Raw genomic sequence first — 17,997 nt, 5'->3', positions numbered from 1 at the left:
AGAAAATAAAAGTTGAATTTATTAAAATGACCCCATTCAAAACCCCATTGTTACCTGAATGACCCACAGATGTGTTTTTTTGTGTTTGTTTTGTTTTGTTTTGTTGAGTGATAGTAGTTCATGAGTCCCTTGTTGGTCCTGAACAATTAAATTGCTCACTGTTCATCAGAAAAACCTTCAGGACCCACAGATTCTTTGGTTTTTCAGCATTTGTGTGTATTTGATGAACAACTAATTACTAAATTAAAAAAACAGCTGTGGATCATTCAGGTAAGAACACAGTATTAAGAATCAAGTGTATGTAAACTTTTGAACAGGGTCATTTTTATAAATTCAACTATTAATTTCTCATGTGGGCTATATGTAAACGTCTTTTATATTTATTAAAAAAAAAAAAAAAAAAAAAAACATTTTAGTACGATTCCTCTTATTTTGGTCAAATAATTAACATTTTGCAGATTCTGCAAGGTGTATGTAAACTTTTGACCTCAGCTGTACATGCAGCTATCAACGTACAACATTTGAGAAAGATAGAAAAACTACCAAGTTCGGGGACACTGTGGACACTTTTACGCTTCAAAATATATTCATGGTTTAAATGTGACTTTTCTACATAACTATGACATGAAAACACATTAAACCTGAAAAAATAAAAATGATGTCTGCGAAGCAAAGCCAAAACCAATTTTCTGTATTTTAATTTTAAATTTTGGGCCACTTTGTGGAGTTGGCTTTGTTTAAAAAAAAAAAAAAAAAAAAAACACACTTCTTAAATCTGACCACTGACAACAGAAACCAGGGAAAAAATACAAGTCACGAACAGTTCACAGGATCGTCCAAGTGCCAGACTGATAAATCCTCTCCAAGGTTTCGCACCTTCCCTTTGGCTGTACGACCCATTCAAAGTCCGGAGTTGGCATGTGCCGCCTTTAGGAACGCCAGCTCCAGCTCATTTCCATTTCTCACACTAATAGCTGCCACAAAGTGACCTTTCCCATTCCCTCACTCAGCAGCTCCGCCTTTATCTCTCCCATCAGCCCCATGCAGGTGAAAACTAATCCATGACTGCCGCTATGCACTCAAGAGAGCATACACCTCGCCACACTGTGTTAACAGACACCATGTGCTGCGTTGACAGAGCCTTAAATCTAAAAAGCCTTTTCGGCCAGTGTTTAACGTGGGTGCGCACTGACCTGTCGGTGTCAAACAAAGGCAGAGTGACTGATCATTATGGGCAACTGATTGTTGCAGTTCAAATGACAAGAACCCCGGGGTCAAATGCAGAACTCACCATAGGGGTATTTGGTGTCCAGCTTGTCATCAGCACTGCGAGACCAGGGCAGCAGGTCATCGTCACAACCATTGGGCATGCCGTTGTAGCCAATACCCACTATCTTGTTCTCCTGATTCACAATGCAGGCACCAACCTGGAATGAAATTGAATGAAAGCTTATTTTCCAAACATATATCACAATGAAGACAGCCTAGAGGCACAAGCCTGGAATTAGACTAGCGATGTGGAAAAAACAAAACAAAAAACACATTTTCAAAACGGTCTAGTAAGTGAAATAATCAATCATAGTACACTTTTCACATTCCAGACTTCTATTCATACACATGCAAATGCAGAAGATTAGAAATGCAAGCTTATGTGAAGTTTGTTGAAAATTCGTATCATGTGAAGACACATGACCAATAAAAGATTGTTTTATGTTGCATTTCTACATGTTGCGACCTCTTATTTGATTTAAAGGGAAAGTTTAACCAAAAATAAGAATTCCTTCATTCCTTCCTCCAAAATCATAAGACCTTTGTCCATCTTCAGAACACAAGATATTTTTAATGAAATCTGAGTGCTTTCTGAACCCTGCATAGACAGGAACAGTACTACTACATTCAAGTAGTAGAACATCTTTCAAATAGTCCATTTGACATCAGTGGTTCAACCTTAAATTTTATGAAGCTACGAGAATACTTTTTGTGTGCAAAGCAAACAAAACTATCAACTTTATTCAACAATTTCTTTTCTTTTATTCAGTTTTTGATGCATGTTGTTTCATCAAAAATATATGAATTTGTATTCTGAAGATGAACAAAGGTCTTACACGTTTGAAACAACATGAGGGTGAGTAAATAAAGTTCACATCCAGAACAAAATTTTACAGATAATTTACTCACCCCCTTGTCAGTAAGATATTCATGTCTTTCTTTCTTTAGCTGTAAAGCAATTGTATTTGAGGCAAACATTTTAGGATTTTTCTCCATATAGTGGACTTGAGTGGTGCCCTCAAGTTTGAACTTCCAAAATGCAGTTTAAATGCAGCTTTAAAGGGCTCAAAACACTCAGCCAAGAAAGAAGGGTCTTATCTAATGAAACGTTTGGTTATTTTCTAAAAAAAAAAAAAAAAAAAAAAAAAAGTACAATTTAACACTTTTTTAAACCTCAAATGCACATCTTGTCTAGCTCTGCGTGAACACTGTGCATTCTTCCAACTTCAAAATCGTCCTACATAAGTACTGACCCAGTGTTTACAAAGTGAATGCGTAAGAAGGGTCAAACACAAAGTTAGAGGAGAAAATTTTTATTCTAGAAGTGAACTACTTCTTTAATTACAGAATTTTCATTTTTGGGAGAACTATCCTTTTAAAAAACACAAGTAGGAAAGTGAAGTAGATGGAGTAACCAATATTAAAATAAAAATGAAAAAAAAAAACTGTCAAGTGCACCCACAACAATTGTCTGTCCCTACAAACTTTGCCAAGTCTATGAAACCTGCTATAAAACTATAAAATATTTTAGAAATAAAAATGGTACAAATAAATTAATGTTCACCTTTTATTTGTATTTAGCCTTGATACAAACAAGAAATGTGAAAACAAGGTCAAATAAACTAAGGATTCTTACCTTAATTATATTAATATCTTTAATTTTAAACTATAACATAGGCAGATTATAACAAAAGTGCTTCAGCCAGGATAAAGAATATAAAAAGTGCTCAGAGTTGATGCAGAAAACAGAAAAACAAAAGTGAGCACTGTAGACAGGCTTACAATTCTTTCTATGCCAGCAGGAGGCGCTTTTGGAGCGGCAGAAACAGTAACGGCTGTACACAAAGCAGAGCTGCGCTCGTAAGCGCTACTTTATCAGATAAAATAAAAATGCCATCGGAACATTTCTGAAGACAGTTGGTTCCCTTTAAAGACACATTCATTTAAAAAAAAAAAAAAAAAAAAAAAAAAAAAAAAAAAAAAACACACACACACCACTTTTTGATTTTGAAAGATTTGTGCTCTGAAAAATACCAAAAGTGATTTAAAAACAGATGCAAACACTTAAACTCTGTCACAATTCATTTATTTTGAGTATTGGACTAATTTAAGCAAATCTTTCATAAAAGACTATTTTGTAGAGATGCACCGATTGATCGGCTAGTGATCGGAATCGGCCGATTTTTCGCATGATCGGCCCGGATCGGTAACCGGCCGGTCAATTTCTCCTCTTGCCGATTCCTAGCCGATCCCTTTATTACCAGCGGCGCATGCAATTACGTCACTGCCACGCGCGCACTCACAGTCGCGTGTAAACATGTCTTTGGTGTGAGTGAAGATGACACAAAGATCGCAGTTTTTAACATTTATAAGGCCAAAATACAACGTGGGAACAACCACGAACCACGCGCATGTTTAGTTTGGACATGTGGTAGATCGTGCCCCCGCTCTGCATATTTTGCATGTCTCTGTTAGTTAACACACCTGATTCAGATAACCCGCTCGTTAGAAGTAAGCTCCGTGAATGAACTGTGTTCCGATTGAAATGGTCCCTGCCCAGTGTTCATTGCTCCCTACTCCCTGAGCAGGGGAAATCCGTTGACGTTTACTACACTTTCATTCATTCACATATTTGCGCTGCGCCACCGCATACAGCGTCTTCACACACTAAAATAGTTCGAAGCCAGCATATATGTTCCATTTGAAGGTTATTAAAGCATGCGCGACGTGAATTTAATTTGTATTTATTTACAGATGCATTTATGTTACACTTCTCTAGTACATTTCATCTGTGTATGAAGACGCTGTATGCGGTGGCGTATAGCTCAAATATATCAGAATGAATGTTCCGAATTGTAGTACCGCTGGATTAACTTTTGACAAGGCAGAAATGCTTCTCTTTATCAAGAAACATTTGCCATTAATGTTCAAGTAACAGCATTCAGTACTAGCATTGTTATTTCTACCTATTTGAAGACACAGTGCACTTTTTGTTATTAAAGTTATTGTTGTGAGATGATCCTGTAATTACTGTTTTTAAAAAAAATTCCATATAAAATTGATTGAAGAAAAGTAGATTTTTGTATGCCTGCTTTGTTACTTATATTTTATTTCTAATGTTTTCAAGGCTCAGAGCACTTTATTTTGTTAAAGTTATTTTAATATGAGAAGATGCTGTAATGTTTATACATTTCTTTTATCATAAAATAAAAGAAAATACATTGAGGAAAAGATTTTTGCTAGTACACTATACTATGTTAGTTACAGGAACTAATTTTATACCTTTTTCGAAGGCACAAAGCACTTTATTTTGTTGTTAAAGTTATTTTGTTGTAAGAAGATCCCGTAATGTTTAAAAATGTATTTTATTATAAAATAAATTTAATTAAAGAAAATATTTCTGTATAGGCCTATGCATACATTACAGTTCTTTAAAAAAATAAAAATCGGAATCGGCAGGTCACACTTACTGAAAAATCGGAATCGGCCAAGAAAATTGCAATCGGTGCATCTCTACTATTTTGTAACAAGATACACTATTTTAAAAAACACAAAACGTTTGTGGCAGGATGTTAAAAAAATACTAAAAGACTCAGTCTGATCTGAACTTAAGTCAAGCTGACCTGATGGCTTACTGCATGTTCCACCAAGACCCATCAAATTTATCTGATGCAACACAGGTCAGCAGAGGAAGGCAAAAGAGTTTCCTGAGATGATGGATCGCTGTCAACAAAGTTCAGTCAGCGTGAGTGAGGGGGGTGGAGGCTGACAGCACCCACATTCTCGGTTCACCAAAAATCGTGTGTCTTGGATACGCAATCCTGCTCCGCGCCTTTAGGAGCAATAACGGATGCATGCATGAGCTGACCGAGGATCACGCTTGACTGAACTTCAATATTGCACTTAAATATCGGGAGTGTTTATATTGGCCAGGAGGTCGCAGCACAGCAGGGAGCTCTGAAACCAGAATATGTTCTTACAGTACATGGAGCGGATAAGAGGCCTGTGTCCTTTGATCAAAAGAAGCTGTAGGGTGTTTGGAGATCTTTGAGGTGTTGTAGTACCAAGCTGCTTAAGAGCTTTTCTGAGATAATATTAATGGGAACAAAATAGTTTTAAAAGAAAGAAAGTGAGATCACAATATTGAAGACGACGTCTAATTTCTGATTGATGTACGGTCATCAAAAAAAAACACATTTTAATCTAACAGGACTGCAGGCAATCAATCTCTAGGTACCTGAGAACTAGGGTCCTTGCTCCTCTGTGCTGATAAGAAGGCAACAGCCATGAAATACTCAGGCCACTCCAAGTAGTCCTGCCTCTTCTTTGTCACACCGTCACTATGTGTCCTGTTGGATTGAAAGAATAAATGAGGGGAAAAAGCTGGTGTCATGAAAGCACACAAATATAGACAAATTATCACTAATATAACATTAGTGGAAAGACAGATGATCATATGTGTAAACACAAATCCTTGTTTTCTCTAGTATTTTAAGAATATGATAAAATTAGGGTTATAATAAATTAATTCCTATACAAATAGTAATTGATATATTACTATTTAGCATACATATTAAGCTTAATATGCATTTATCATTCCATTCCATTTATCATGAACATTCAAGTGCCAAGTACAGTGACAGACAGACATACTGGCAAGGCCAATAAATCTGCCAATATTTGACCATTTCAAGATTACCAGCACTGGCCGATATCCATGCCCACTTGGATGATAAACCGTGTTATCACTCCCTTATGCCAGTTCAAAAATCAACAAGGAAACTAATCAAATGGATTGCAAATTATTTAAATATTTGAAAGCAGATTTGATTTTTTTTTTTATGTTCAAAAAAACATTCAAACCTGTAATGTTGTGCATTATCATTAGAATTCAAAATCAATCAAATTTATTGCAGTGACAGCAAAATTGAATTTTCAGTCTGAATTGACCGATAACCTTAAGCAAAAATATCACAGTATTTTGATTACAGCTCTGAACAACTTACAGAATATTTGGAAGAGTAATATTTATTTTTTCTTTGATCTGTTTCTCAAATGTTTGCTGAATTGTGGTTGATTTGCTGCTAGAACTAGCCTGGCGAGCCAGACTTACATCAAGATGTTTAGTCTGGAAACTCTCCATAGACGCGGCTTACTCCGAGGGCCGGGATAAACGGTTGTCTCTCAAAATCCCTATGCACGCAATAGGATAGCGCTTCAACCAATCAGAGCAACGAAGAAGGTGACGTAGTAATTGGTATATTAAAGTGCATATTGCAGGTTAGAGACTCCGGTGAATTGATGTATAGAAAAATAATGTAGGAACCAGATTTTCTTTAAAATATACTTCAAAATACGCTATTAAGGCTTCTAGAGTCGTTTTTGTGAGAGAATTTTACTTCCGCATCTGAAAAACTGGCAAACCGGTAGTGACGTAACGAGAGGGAGAGCGGTCAATGTAAACCATAGGAAAACAATGGATCGCAATGACTGTTCGGACGCAGAGAACATTTAAAATGTTTATTTACACTTGTATGACGAACCACAGACACAAATATGAGACTGCTATGTGGCCAAGAGAGCAGGGACATGCCAGGATTAAACAGAACAGCGGTCAGAGGAGACAAATTAAGTTGTGGTGTGAGGAGAACAGGGCAGGTGTCTGAGAGAGATCAGTGTTAGCTGACGATATCTAATCGGGCAAAATCATAGCATTTGTCATCTAAAAGTATTGATTCTACTTACCAGTAACACAAACGAATGATCGTTGATTAAGCGTGTCATACTCATTAATTTCCGATGCAAACGTTACGTGATATAGCGGGTTTTTATTACCGCGCGCGCGAGAGAGAGATAAACACCTTTTTGTTTTATTATATGCTTATATGGGAAATACCCCCAAACTTGATGTGCTGTCTCTGACTCTGCACCCAGGCTTTGAGGCTTGCTGTCTGAAATCAAAATAGGTTCTACATTATAGCTTAAATGCATTTTAGGCAGGGGCATCTCCAGGCCAGCAGACATGAGTAAGTTTATGGTAGAGATCATTTATTACTCTGAGCTAAATACTTACAAATAAAAAACGTACAAATAAACAGTAACATTTTATCTCAATTACAGTTTGACTATATTTAGGTGACAAATACATGTAAAGTAAAACTTTTGATGCCATTGGTATAAGACATTTAATATTGACAGCATAAAGTTGTCTGCTCATCAGGAAGCCCTTACCTGCATGTGTTGTGTCAGCTATTAGACAGTTTACAGAGGAAGGATTACTTTATAAAGGTTTTGAATGGCCCCATTTTGGTGACAAACAATAAAAAATAATCACAATCACAAATTGTCTTACTGTATACATTTTTTATGAAGTTTACAACATATATATCAAGCAGAGCTGCATTTATGGCTAATTCAATTCAGTTTCATTTATACAGCAATAAATCATAAATATTATTTCATAGTACTGTTAATACCCAACTTAAAACACAACATTGCAACTGTTAATATATACATGTAGATGTACAAAACATATACTACTGAAAGAAAACTATTGTCAGTGTGGGTATCCCACTAATGTGTTATATTAGAGGTGGTTAATAACAGCTGGCCTCCACTGCTTCAGATCTTCACACAGACTCATGTCTTGCAATGTCTCCCAAAGCCCTATAAACACAACACATGACAATACATTACAAATTAGCTGTGCAAACAATGTGACCAAGCTGTAACTAGACTTGATGATTATAATATTAACAAACTGAGGATAACTGACCAGTAATGCCTTCTCCTATATGGTACCGTTTTTACACAGTTCTTAAAATGATATTGCTAATGCTTACAAGCTAGCTACGGTGCTTTACAAAAACGTATACACATCTCGTTGTCTCATTATTTAAATAAATATGTTCACGGATTTGGTATTTATGAGAAGTTGTGAGAAGAAAAACAAAACTTACGGTGCAGTTCACGTTTTCGTCGAGCTGCATCTCTGACGGCTTCGGACGATCCACAGTCTGACAGCGGACCCGATGAAGCTGCTGTGTGCACCGAAGGAACTGCACCGGCTCTGAGCCTCACTTGGTTCTTGCTTCAGCATCTCATGTTGAACTGCATCATATCGCCGGGATGATAATCCTCCAGAGTAAAGTGAACGCGTTTTTCGAAGCAGATGCATTAGTATAGGCCAGTCACTTCATCCGCACAAACGCACCCATATACAGAAGATAGCACCGTTCTTTTTATTGTAAGTAAACCCGTGGACACGATGTCCTGACAGGCTGGAGTTTGTGCAGCCTCCATAAACACAATAATTTACCATGACGATGATCAATTAAAATTAAAAATAACTACCGAAAACACACTAACTCAAGACTGCTCCTACTGAATAGCATCAGAGCTAGGCGAACGACTCCCTCTCGTGACGTCATATGACGCGGTGTGGAAAAAAAAGCTGTTTTTGAGAGCTGTCAAGGAAACCGTCACTTTGTCTTCTAAATTTGTGCCCTTAGGTCTTGTAAAATATTTTCAAATAGCGCATTAACGGTTCGTATAGTATTTTCATTCACGAATATATGTTTATCTCGAATTTTTTTTTAACCTGCAATATGCACTTTAAGCTTTTTCCGTATCCAGTCAGCAAAACTCCAAACACATCTTCCTTTTTTAAAAATGACTTAAGTGCCGTTCTTTGCTCGTTTCTTAAAGAAAAACTTAACTCCAAGTCCTCCAGAGTCGCGGCCAAAGCCGATTCGAAAGACCGCTGTTCGACAGCTGCAGCCGCCATTCTTTGTTTTTCAAGTGGCAGCCGTCGCAACTCTGTCGTCATATGTTAAGCCCGCCCCGCCTACTCTATACGCGTTGTGATTGGCCTGACCCAATTTGGGTTTTTGCAGCTAGAAGGTCTATTGAGAGTGTCTAGACCCACCTGGCTGCAAAATAATTTTTGCTGCCGCTAGGGTGCGTCTAGATTTCTAGGCTATGCTAGAACGTACTCGGTTACTAACGTAACCTCGGTTCTCTCTAGAGAGGGAACGAGTACTGCGTAAGAAGTATCTTACGCTAGGGGAAAATCCTTTTCTGCGAGATATTGAAGCCAAAAATTATCCTTAATTTTGAAATAATGTAAAGCGCGTTGCAGCAGCATACAGACATAGGCGAAACAGCTTGCGCGCCTATTGGCTGCTCTGCGGCAACTGCAGCAGCCTATTAGAGCGAGGCCTGACGCGACGCCAGATCCAATGGGGGCATTTCGCGCCCTTTGCGTCGCTTCGCGCCCTTTTCGTAGCTTCCCGCCTAAAAGGGCGTGGTCTAGACCTATAAATATCGCTCATAGGCAGCTATTATCTGGTTTTTCATCATCAAAGCAACCAGAGCGTGCGCATGCACGGCAAGATACGCAGTACTCGTTCCCTCTCTAGAGAGAACCGAGGTTACGTTAGTAACCGAGTACGTTCTCTTACAAGAGGGAACGAGTACTGCGTAAGAAGTATCTTACGCTAGGGGACCCAGTGTAAAACGCCGTGCATCGTGAGATCTGACACCAAAGACCCAAGGGCGAAAGCCCGGGGTTCATACAGTTCATAATCACCTATGGAACTCACAGGGAGTCCGGGGAAGAGGGAGGGGCAATGCCGCACTCTTCCACATAGTGCAGCGTCACTCAGACGCTAAGTAAACGTACATACAGGGCGGGGTTACGGCCTGAGCTGACGTAAAAATAAGGGTCTTCACACAGTTTGCTCAGACACATCTTGTGCTATCACTTTCACTGTCGACCCTAGAGCTGTGCTCAGTAGACGCAGCATTCCGAGCTGATAACATCAGGTCAGACAACACTGAACATCTAGACTGACAGCAATCTGGCCTGTAAGGCGGGAACCTCCAGGTTGTAAAACCTTATAAATGTAGACGGAGAGGCCCAGCCCGCCGCCGTACAAATATCTTGCAAGGCAATCCCACTCGACCACGCCCACGATGAGGCCACGCCCCTCGTGGAATGTGCTCTGACACCTAGCGGGCACTGCATGCCCTTGGAAGCATATGCCAACGCAATAGCATCAACTATCCATCTGGATAAGCTCTGTTTCGACGCGGCCAGTCCCTTGGGACGCCCGTAAAACGAAACAAAAAGCTGCTCTGTCTGTCTAAAAGCAGACGAGCGAGACACGTAAGCTCGTAATTCCTGTTGACTGACCTAGCGTTGTGCTCGAGAACGCTGTTATGGCCGCCACATAGACTTTGAGCGTGGACGGGGTTCTGCCCTTGTCCAGCAGCTCTTGTAGAAAGGAAAGCACCTCCATCACACCACAGTTAGTGGGTGACGAGCCGCGAGCTGCGCACCAGCCCGAAAACACTGACCATTTTGAGGAATAGAGCCGTCTCGTAGACGGGGCTCTAGCCTGCGTGATCGTGTTTAATACTCCTTTAGGGAGTTCATCATATATTCGCTGGTGGCCCAGACATGAAGGGACCACAGCTCTGGGTGAGGATGCCAAATCGAGCCGCTGGCCTGAGAGAGAAGGACTCTCCTCACTGGTATCGGCCACGGGACAGTGCTCGTCAGCTGCATCAGCGCTGGGAACCAGGGCTGGTTTTCCCAAAACGGCGTTATCAGCAGTATTGAACATCCTTTTTCGCTGACCCTCTCTATCACCTGAGGTAGGAGAGAGACGGGGGGGAAAGCATAGAGATGACGGCGGGGCCATTCGTGGGCCAGCGCGTCTCTGCTTTTTGAGCAAAATTCCAGACAGTGAGCGTTGTTCGGAGACGCAAACAGGTCTACTTCCGCTCTGCCGAATTTCTTCCACAGTAGTTGTACTGTCTGTGGGTGTAGAGACCATTCGCCTGCTGGAACATTGTTCCTGGACAGTCTGTCTGGCCCTATGTTTAGAAGCCCCGGCACATGCGCTGCTTTCAGCGAGCGCAGGTTGCGCTGAGCCCATACCAGGCGGCGTTCTGCAAGTCTGTATAGGTTTTTGGACCTGAGACCGCCCTGGCGATTTATATAGGAAACCACTGACATGTTGTCCGAGCGGACTAATACATGGTTTCCTTTTATTTGGGGACAGAAGCGCATCAGCGCGTTCTGTACTGCCAACATTTCGAGGCAGTTGATATGCAGGAGCTTTTCCCGTTCTGACCACTGGCCAAAAGACGGTCTACCCTCGAGCAGAGCCCCCCATCCCGAGGTGGACGCGTCCGTAGACACCACTTTTATTCTCGAGGAAGTCCCCAGGCTTACACCTAACTGGTACCAGTCGATTGCTCTCCACGGATTCAGGGCTGTGACACATTACTGATTGACCGTGATACGAAGCCGACCGGGCGCCCACGCTTGACGCGGAACGCGCGCTTTCAGCCAGAACTGCAGTGGGCGCATACATAGCAGACCCAGCTGCAGAACTGATGACGCTGAGGCCATGAGACCAGCATTTTCTGAAATTTTTTGAGCGGGACAGACGCGCCGCAGCGGAACGAGCCCGCTGTGCGCTGAATGTCTGCTGCGCGCTGTGGTGACAGCCGCGCTATCATTGACAGCGAGTCCAATTCTGTGCCCAGGAAGGAAGTTTTCTGACTGGGGGATAGTGAGCTCTTCGCCCAATTGACTCTGAGACCCAAATTCTCGAGGTGATCGAGTAACATGGTCGTATGCTGTACAAGCACTGAGCGAGACTGCGCTAGAATCAGCCAATCGTCCAAATAGTTCAGTATGCGCACGCCTTTCAGTCTGAGAGGAACGAGCGCTGAGTCCATGCACTTCGTAATGTACGGGGTGCCTGGGACAAACCGAACGGCAGGACTGTGTACTGATATGCCTGGCCCTCGAAGGCGAGTCTCAAAGATCGCCTGTGACGTGACGCTATCTGTATTTGAAAATACGCGTCTTTCAGATCCACTGACACGAACCAGTCTCCTTGGCGAACTTGCGCGAGGATTTTTCTGGTCGTGAGCATCCTGAACCGACGCTTCACCAACGCTTTGTTCAGTTGCCTTAGATCTAATATGGGTCTGTGACCCCCGTCTTTTTTCGGTACCAGGAAATATCTGCTGTACAGCCTCCCTTCGCTTTGAGCTTGAGAAAGGGGCTCTATGACCCCTTTGCTCAATAGTTTCGCCACTTCGGCTCGAAGCAGGTGTGCTGCTTCTGTCTGCATTGTGGTCTCGACGCGCGCTGTATAGCGGCGCGGACGTCGGTGAAACTGTAGCGAATAGCCTCCTTTTATAATGTCCAGCACGAAGCTTTTCCAATGCGTTTGCATGAATAGCTAGAGGCTGAATACGAAGCGCGCTCCGTTCTTTCATTAACGGAGTGGTTTCGGTATGCTGTGGCACCAGAGACGTGCTCGTGACATTCGGGGCGTGGGGCACGCTGATAGCGGGAACTATTATGTCTGTGTGTGTATGTGGTTGTGTGGCAACAGGCACATTTAACACACTGCAAACACCGTTCGCCTGCATACACGTTAGTTTCGTTTGTACAGAAACCTTTTGACGTGCATAATGTGATGTCTGTGGGCACTGTGAAGCGCAATCGATCTGAGCCGATTTTATGTTCGCAGGGTCTGTATGACAGGTTGTGCTTGTGTGTAGAAATGAGCACTGGAGGAGTGGGCATTTTTGACTACACGTGAAACACCATCGGCCGTGGCCGGGACTCCAGAAAATACACTCTATTGGGGGTTTATCTGGGTAGCCGTGAAAACAACCTTTGTGTGCAGGCAAGCGGGCGACAGAACCGGCTTGTTGGCTGCAGCAAACACTGGAACAGTCACATTTAACACACTCCAAACATCGTTCGCTTGCATGGAGCGAATGCACGCTGATTTCATGCAAAACGTGCTCGTGATATTTGAGGCATGGGGCACGCTGATAGCGGGAACTATTATGTCTGTGTGTGGATGTGGCTGTGGGGCAGCGGGCACATTTAACACACTCCAAACAACGTTCGCCTGCGTAGAGCGAATGCACTTTTGGTTTCGTTTTCACAGAAACCGTTTGACGTGCATAATGTGGTGTCTGTGGCCACTGTGAAGCGGGCATATTTACCACGTGTGAAGCGCAATCGATCTGAGTCGATTTTATGTGCGCTGTGCTTGTGTGTAGAGATGAGCACTGCTAGTGGGCATTCTTACACGTGAAACACCATCGGCCGTGGCCGGTTGTGAAGCGCAATCGATCTGTGTCGATTTTATGTGCGCTGTGCTTGTGTGTAGAGATGAGCACTGCTAGTGGGCATTCTTACACGTGAAACACCATCGGCCGTGGCCGGTTGTGAAGCGCAATCGATCTGTGTCGATTTTAAGTGCGCTGTGCTTGTGTGTAGAGATGAGCACTGCAGTGGGCATTCTTACACGTGAAACACCATCGGCCGTGGCCGGTTGTGAAGCGCAATCGATCTGTGTCGATTTTATGTGCGCTGTGCTTGTGTGTAACGTTAGAGATGAGCACTGGTTAGTGGGCATTCTTACGACACATGAAACACCATCGGCCGTGGCCGGGACACCAGACAATACACTTTATTGGGGGTTTATCTGTGTAGCCGTGGGAACGACTTTTGTGTGCAGGCAAACGGGCGACGGAGCCGGTTTGTTGGCTGCAGAAAACACTGGAACAGTCACATTTCCTGGAACTGGACGAGCGAATAACTTTGGTGGGGGTCCGGCAACAGCGGGACTCGTACACCGTCGTTTTCCCAGTTGTGCTAGGACGATTTCGGAGGCTCAGGTTTCAACTCAATCCTGGGCCGCGGGCCGCGTCTGGCGGGGCGGCGGCCAGACGAGAAAAACGTCAGAAAGCGTTAACCACGGGTGCCTCTCAGCAACGGTGAGAGACCATGTTACGCAGCGCTGACGCGGCTAGGCGGCGGCGAAAGCGCGGCGAAGCAGGTTTGACGTCTGACGGCAAGCTTTAGAGGGGAGGGCCGACTTAGCACGCCGTCCAGTGGAGGGCAGACATAAGTGGGCTGCTATCGCCTCTTCTGAGCAGCATGCGCGTTCCTGCTTTGGCGGGAAACGGAAATCAGAATCAAAAACCTCTTCCTCCTTCATGGCCCCCCTCGTCAGCGGCGTCGATGGAAGCGGTGGCAGACAGCGGCCGCTTTACGTCCGGAACAGAGGCTGACGAGGTCGATGAAGCAGGCGGGCGAACCGGCGAGCTTTGTCGGCTGGGGGAAGTGTCCGGGGCCCGCTGGGCACGGCGCTTTTTACGGCGCTACACCGCGGCGGGCGGGGGAGCAGTCTCAGTGAAGAAGGCAAGGCAAGTCCTCAGAGTCACCATTGGCATCTGCACGAGCCGTATGAAGGCATCTTTAAAAAGACGCTTTGCTCTTTTTAGAGAAACAGTGTGTATCGCAGCGGCGACACACACTGTAGATTATAAAGGATATAGGCGCCGGAAAGCGCAGCAGGAATGCACGGAAGGCGGCGTGGCCAGCAGCTTCAGTGGCTCGTCCCGCTGAGATGCTTGCAGTCAAACGGCGGCTTCTTATCCGGCTCCAGCGATGCGTGTGCTTCGCTTGAAGGATGAAAAATCAGATAATAGCTGCCTATGAGCGATATTTATAGGTCTAGACCACGCCCTTTTAGGCGGGAAGCTACGAAAAGGGCGCGAAGCGACGCAAAGGGCGCGAAATGCCCCCATTGGATCTGGCGTCGCGTCAGGCCTCGCTCTAATAGGCTGCTGCAGTTGCCGCAGAGCAGCCAATAGGCGCGCAAGCTGTTTCGCCTATGTCTGTATGCTGCTGCAACGCGCTTTACATTATTTCAAAATTAAGGATAATTTTTGGCTTCAATATCTCGCAGAAAAGGATTTTCCCCTAGCGTAAGATACTTCTTACGCAGTACTCGTTCCCTCTTGTAAGAGAACTACTGCTGCCATAAAACAGAAAAATAAAGAATGACATGTTAATTTAACAAATCTGTAATTACAGTTATTTAATTTTAGTTTATCTTTTAATTACAGTACTGACACAAATGTGTTTGATTATTATAGTATTAAACATACAATCCAAACATTAATTACATGATTGAATTTTTTTTTTTATGTAAAAACCATACACTGCCGTTCAAAAGTCTCTTTTTATTTCATTTCATTTATTTGATCAAAAATACAGAGAAAAAAAACTATATTGCGAAATGTTATAACAATGTAAAATCATGGTTTCTATTTTAATATGCTTAAAAATATAATTAATTCCTGTGATGCAAAGCTGAACTATCATCAACTATTACTTGAGTCTTAAGTGTCCCATAGAAATCATTCTAATATATTATTAGAATTATCTCTGTTGGCAACAGTTGTGCTGCTTAATATTTTTTGGAACCTGTGATGTGTTTTTTAGGATTCTTTGATGAATAAAAAAAAATTAAAAGAACAACATTTAAAAAAAAAATACATATTTTTTCAGAAATATATCAAAGAATCCTGAAAAAAAAAAAAAAGTATCACAGCACACATACAATTAAGTTGTACAACTGTTTCCAGCACTGATAATAAATCAGCATATTAGAATGATTTTTGAAGAATCATGTGACACTGAAGACTGGAGTAATGATGCTGAAAATTCAGCTTTAATTACAGGAATAAATTTTAATGTACATTAAAATAGAAAACCGTAATAAAATTCAAAATATATTTTTCTGTCTTTTTGATCAAATCAACACTGCCTGAATGAGCATAAGAAACATCTTTAAAAAAAATAAAATAAAAAACATAAATTCTACTGATCAAAAACTTTTGAACGGCTGTGAATATTACTACTACTAAGAATAATATCAAATAATGCTATAAAATCACATATAGCGACAGCGATTTGAAGATCAATTGAAGACCAATTTTTTTAAAGAAAGAATGAAAACATGCTCACATAAACAAGATGTTTATTTGCTCTATTACAGACCAAACCATTTAAAATTACAGTCAACCACTGCATTTTAAACACGGTCCAAATAAAGATTTCTGATTTAAATTAGATACTTTAATAATAAATCAATTTGAAGCAAAACAATGTTTTTCCTTGGTTATCGTGATTCAGTGTTTCCTTGGTTATCGCTGTAAACATGCAAGATGAAAAGAAAATATCATCTAAACTTTTCTGAAGACAGTTCCCCTCAAAAATACATTCATATAAACTCCCAAATGAACATTTAGGATTTTCTTCCAACATTTTGTGCATCCTGAACAGCGAGTTTGCTCTGCTGCTACAGGATTTCAACTCTATGCCTCTGTCTTCAGTGCCTCTGTTAACAGCCATTTACAGACTTCATAGTATTTCCAAGTGACAGTTTTGGCTTATGATTGCAATGTTGTTTGTGCAGAAGTCCAGAACAGAGATCGGCTGAATTAGAAGGAAAAAAAACATTTGGTTGCCAATCACATAAGTTCCAGGGGTTTACCACTGTTGGAATGCATTCTGGGGGTAATAGCAGGGTTATCCTGTTAAAATTGTATTGCAGGGAGCCAGGGACTAAATATCACTTATTGGGGTCACTTCTACCCGCAGACATATTTTTTTCCATTAAAGAAATGTTTTTTAAAGGTAGTGTATATATCTACACTAAACTGGCCATCAGTCACTAACCCAGCTCATATCTTAAAAAAAAAAAAAAAAAAAAAACACATTAGCCAAGTGTGACTAAGACCTTTCCGTTATTATCAAAGTTTCCTGTTGTCTCAGTGGAGTACTAAATCTTTAATTGTGCTGATCTTAACACTGGCATCCCTGACGCCCCACCGATAGCTGTCTGCATGTGTGATTTGAGCACTGACAGACATTACCATCATATGGTTCTCCTCCAGGGCTTTCCATTTTAGCTTAAAGTGATATTACACCTTTTGCGACACATCCCAGTGACTGTCTTTGAAAGGCACAGGGATTTATGTGTGAACATTTAATGGACCCATCTGACTTGCCTCCCTCTTTTTCCTAATGTCTCTGGTGATTCTGGCTTTTTGAGCAGCTGTCAGAGCAGGTGTGTATGTGTGTGTGAGGTAGTCTACTGGTGAAATACGGAGGGTTGATGATCTGAAACTAATGGACAAAGCAGTGAAACAATGCTGAGGTAGTCATTAAGCATTTTAAAATGTGCAGTTATCTGAAAATCATTCACACGATATAGAAGAAAACACCTTGGGATTTAGATTTTTCTTTCAGGTCTAATGATTTGTGATGATTATAAAAACTGTCACAGACTAAACATTCATTGTGTAGTGCGCCTAACTTCAGATGACAAACACGACCACAAGAGGGCAGTTAAGCATCTTATCCATGTTCATGTCAATCCCTTTTTTCAGTATTTATCAACTGTATACACGCCACAACTCTTAGGTAATAGACCAAGGCATTAACTGTTTGTGATAATGTGTCAGAAACATATATAGGCTAATTAACATGTTGTCTGCACAAAGCGCACTCTTTTTACGAAATTTAACGCAACTCGCAGCCTCTATCACATTTCTCATGAACACAAATCTTAAATCATCACGGATTACTGTCCTGACATGTGGTGACATTGAATTCAACAGTAAAACAACACATCAAAACATTACCCGTTGAGCTGTGATGCATCGTTCTTTGTCTTGTCGTCCATTGCTTAATCAGAAAATGCTGGTTCTCTTCTTATGGATATTCCCTAATGAGATTCGTACTAAATATCCAGCTGCACAGCAAAGCAGAGGAACTTCCCGCGAAAAAAAAAGTCCAGCCCACTTCTCCTCTGTTCCGGGTTT

At 41.7% G+C, this 17,997-nt stretch overlaps 1 protein-coding gene across 1 annotated transcript in view; it reads right to left on the bottom strand.

Annotated features, from left to right (window-relative positions):
* Positions 1-17,997, bottom strand: part of dctd (dCMP deaminase) — a 33,618-nt gene extending 15,621 nt beyond the window's left edge. The window contains exons 1-3 of the mRNA XM_073843052.1: positions 17,818-17,997; positions 5,507-5,618; positions 1,292-1,427 (exon numbers count right to left, since the gene is read on the bottom strand). Coding sequence (XP_073699153.1) covers positions 1,292-1,427; positions 5,507-5,618; positions 17,818-17,858 — 289 coding nt within the window. The 5' untranslated portion in view covers positions 17,859-17,997. The remainder of the gene's footprint in view (positions 1-1,291; positions 1,428-5,506; positions 5,619-17,817) is intronic.

Source organism: Garra rufa, chromosome 6 (assembly GCF_049309525.1).
Source record: "Garra rufa chromosome 6, GarRuf1.0, whole genome shotgun sequence".
NCBI classification, from domain to species: domain Eukaryota; kingdom Metazoa; phylum Chordata; class Actinopteri; order Cypriniformes; family Cyprinidae; genus Garra; species Garra rufa.
Note: the sequence above shows the minus strand (reverse complement) of the source record. Positions and strands in the feature narration are given on the sequence as shown.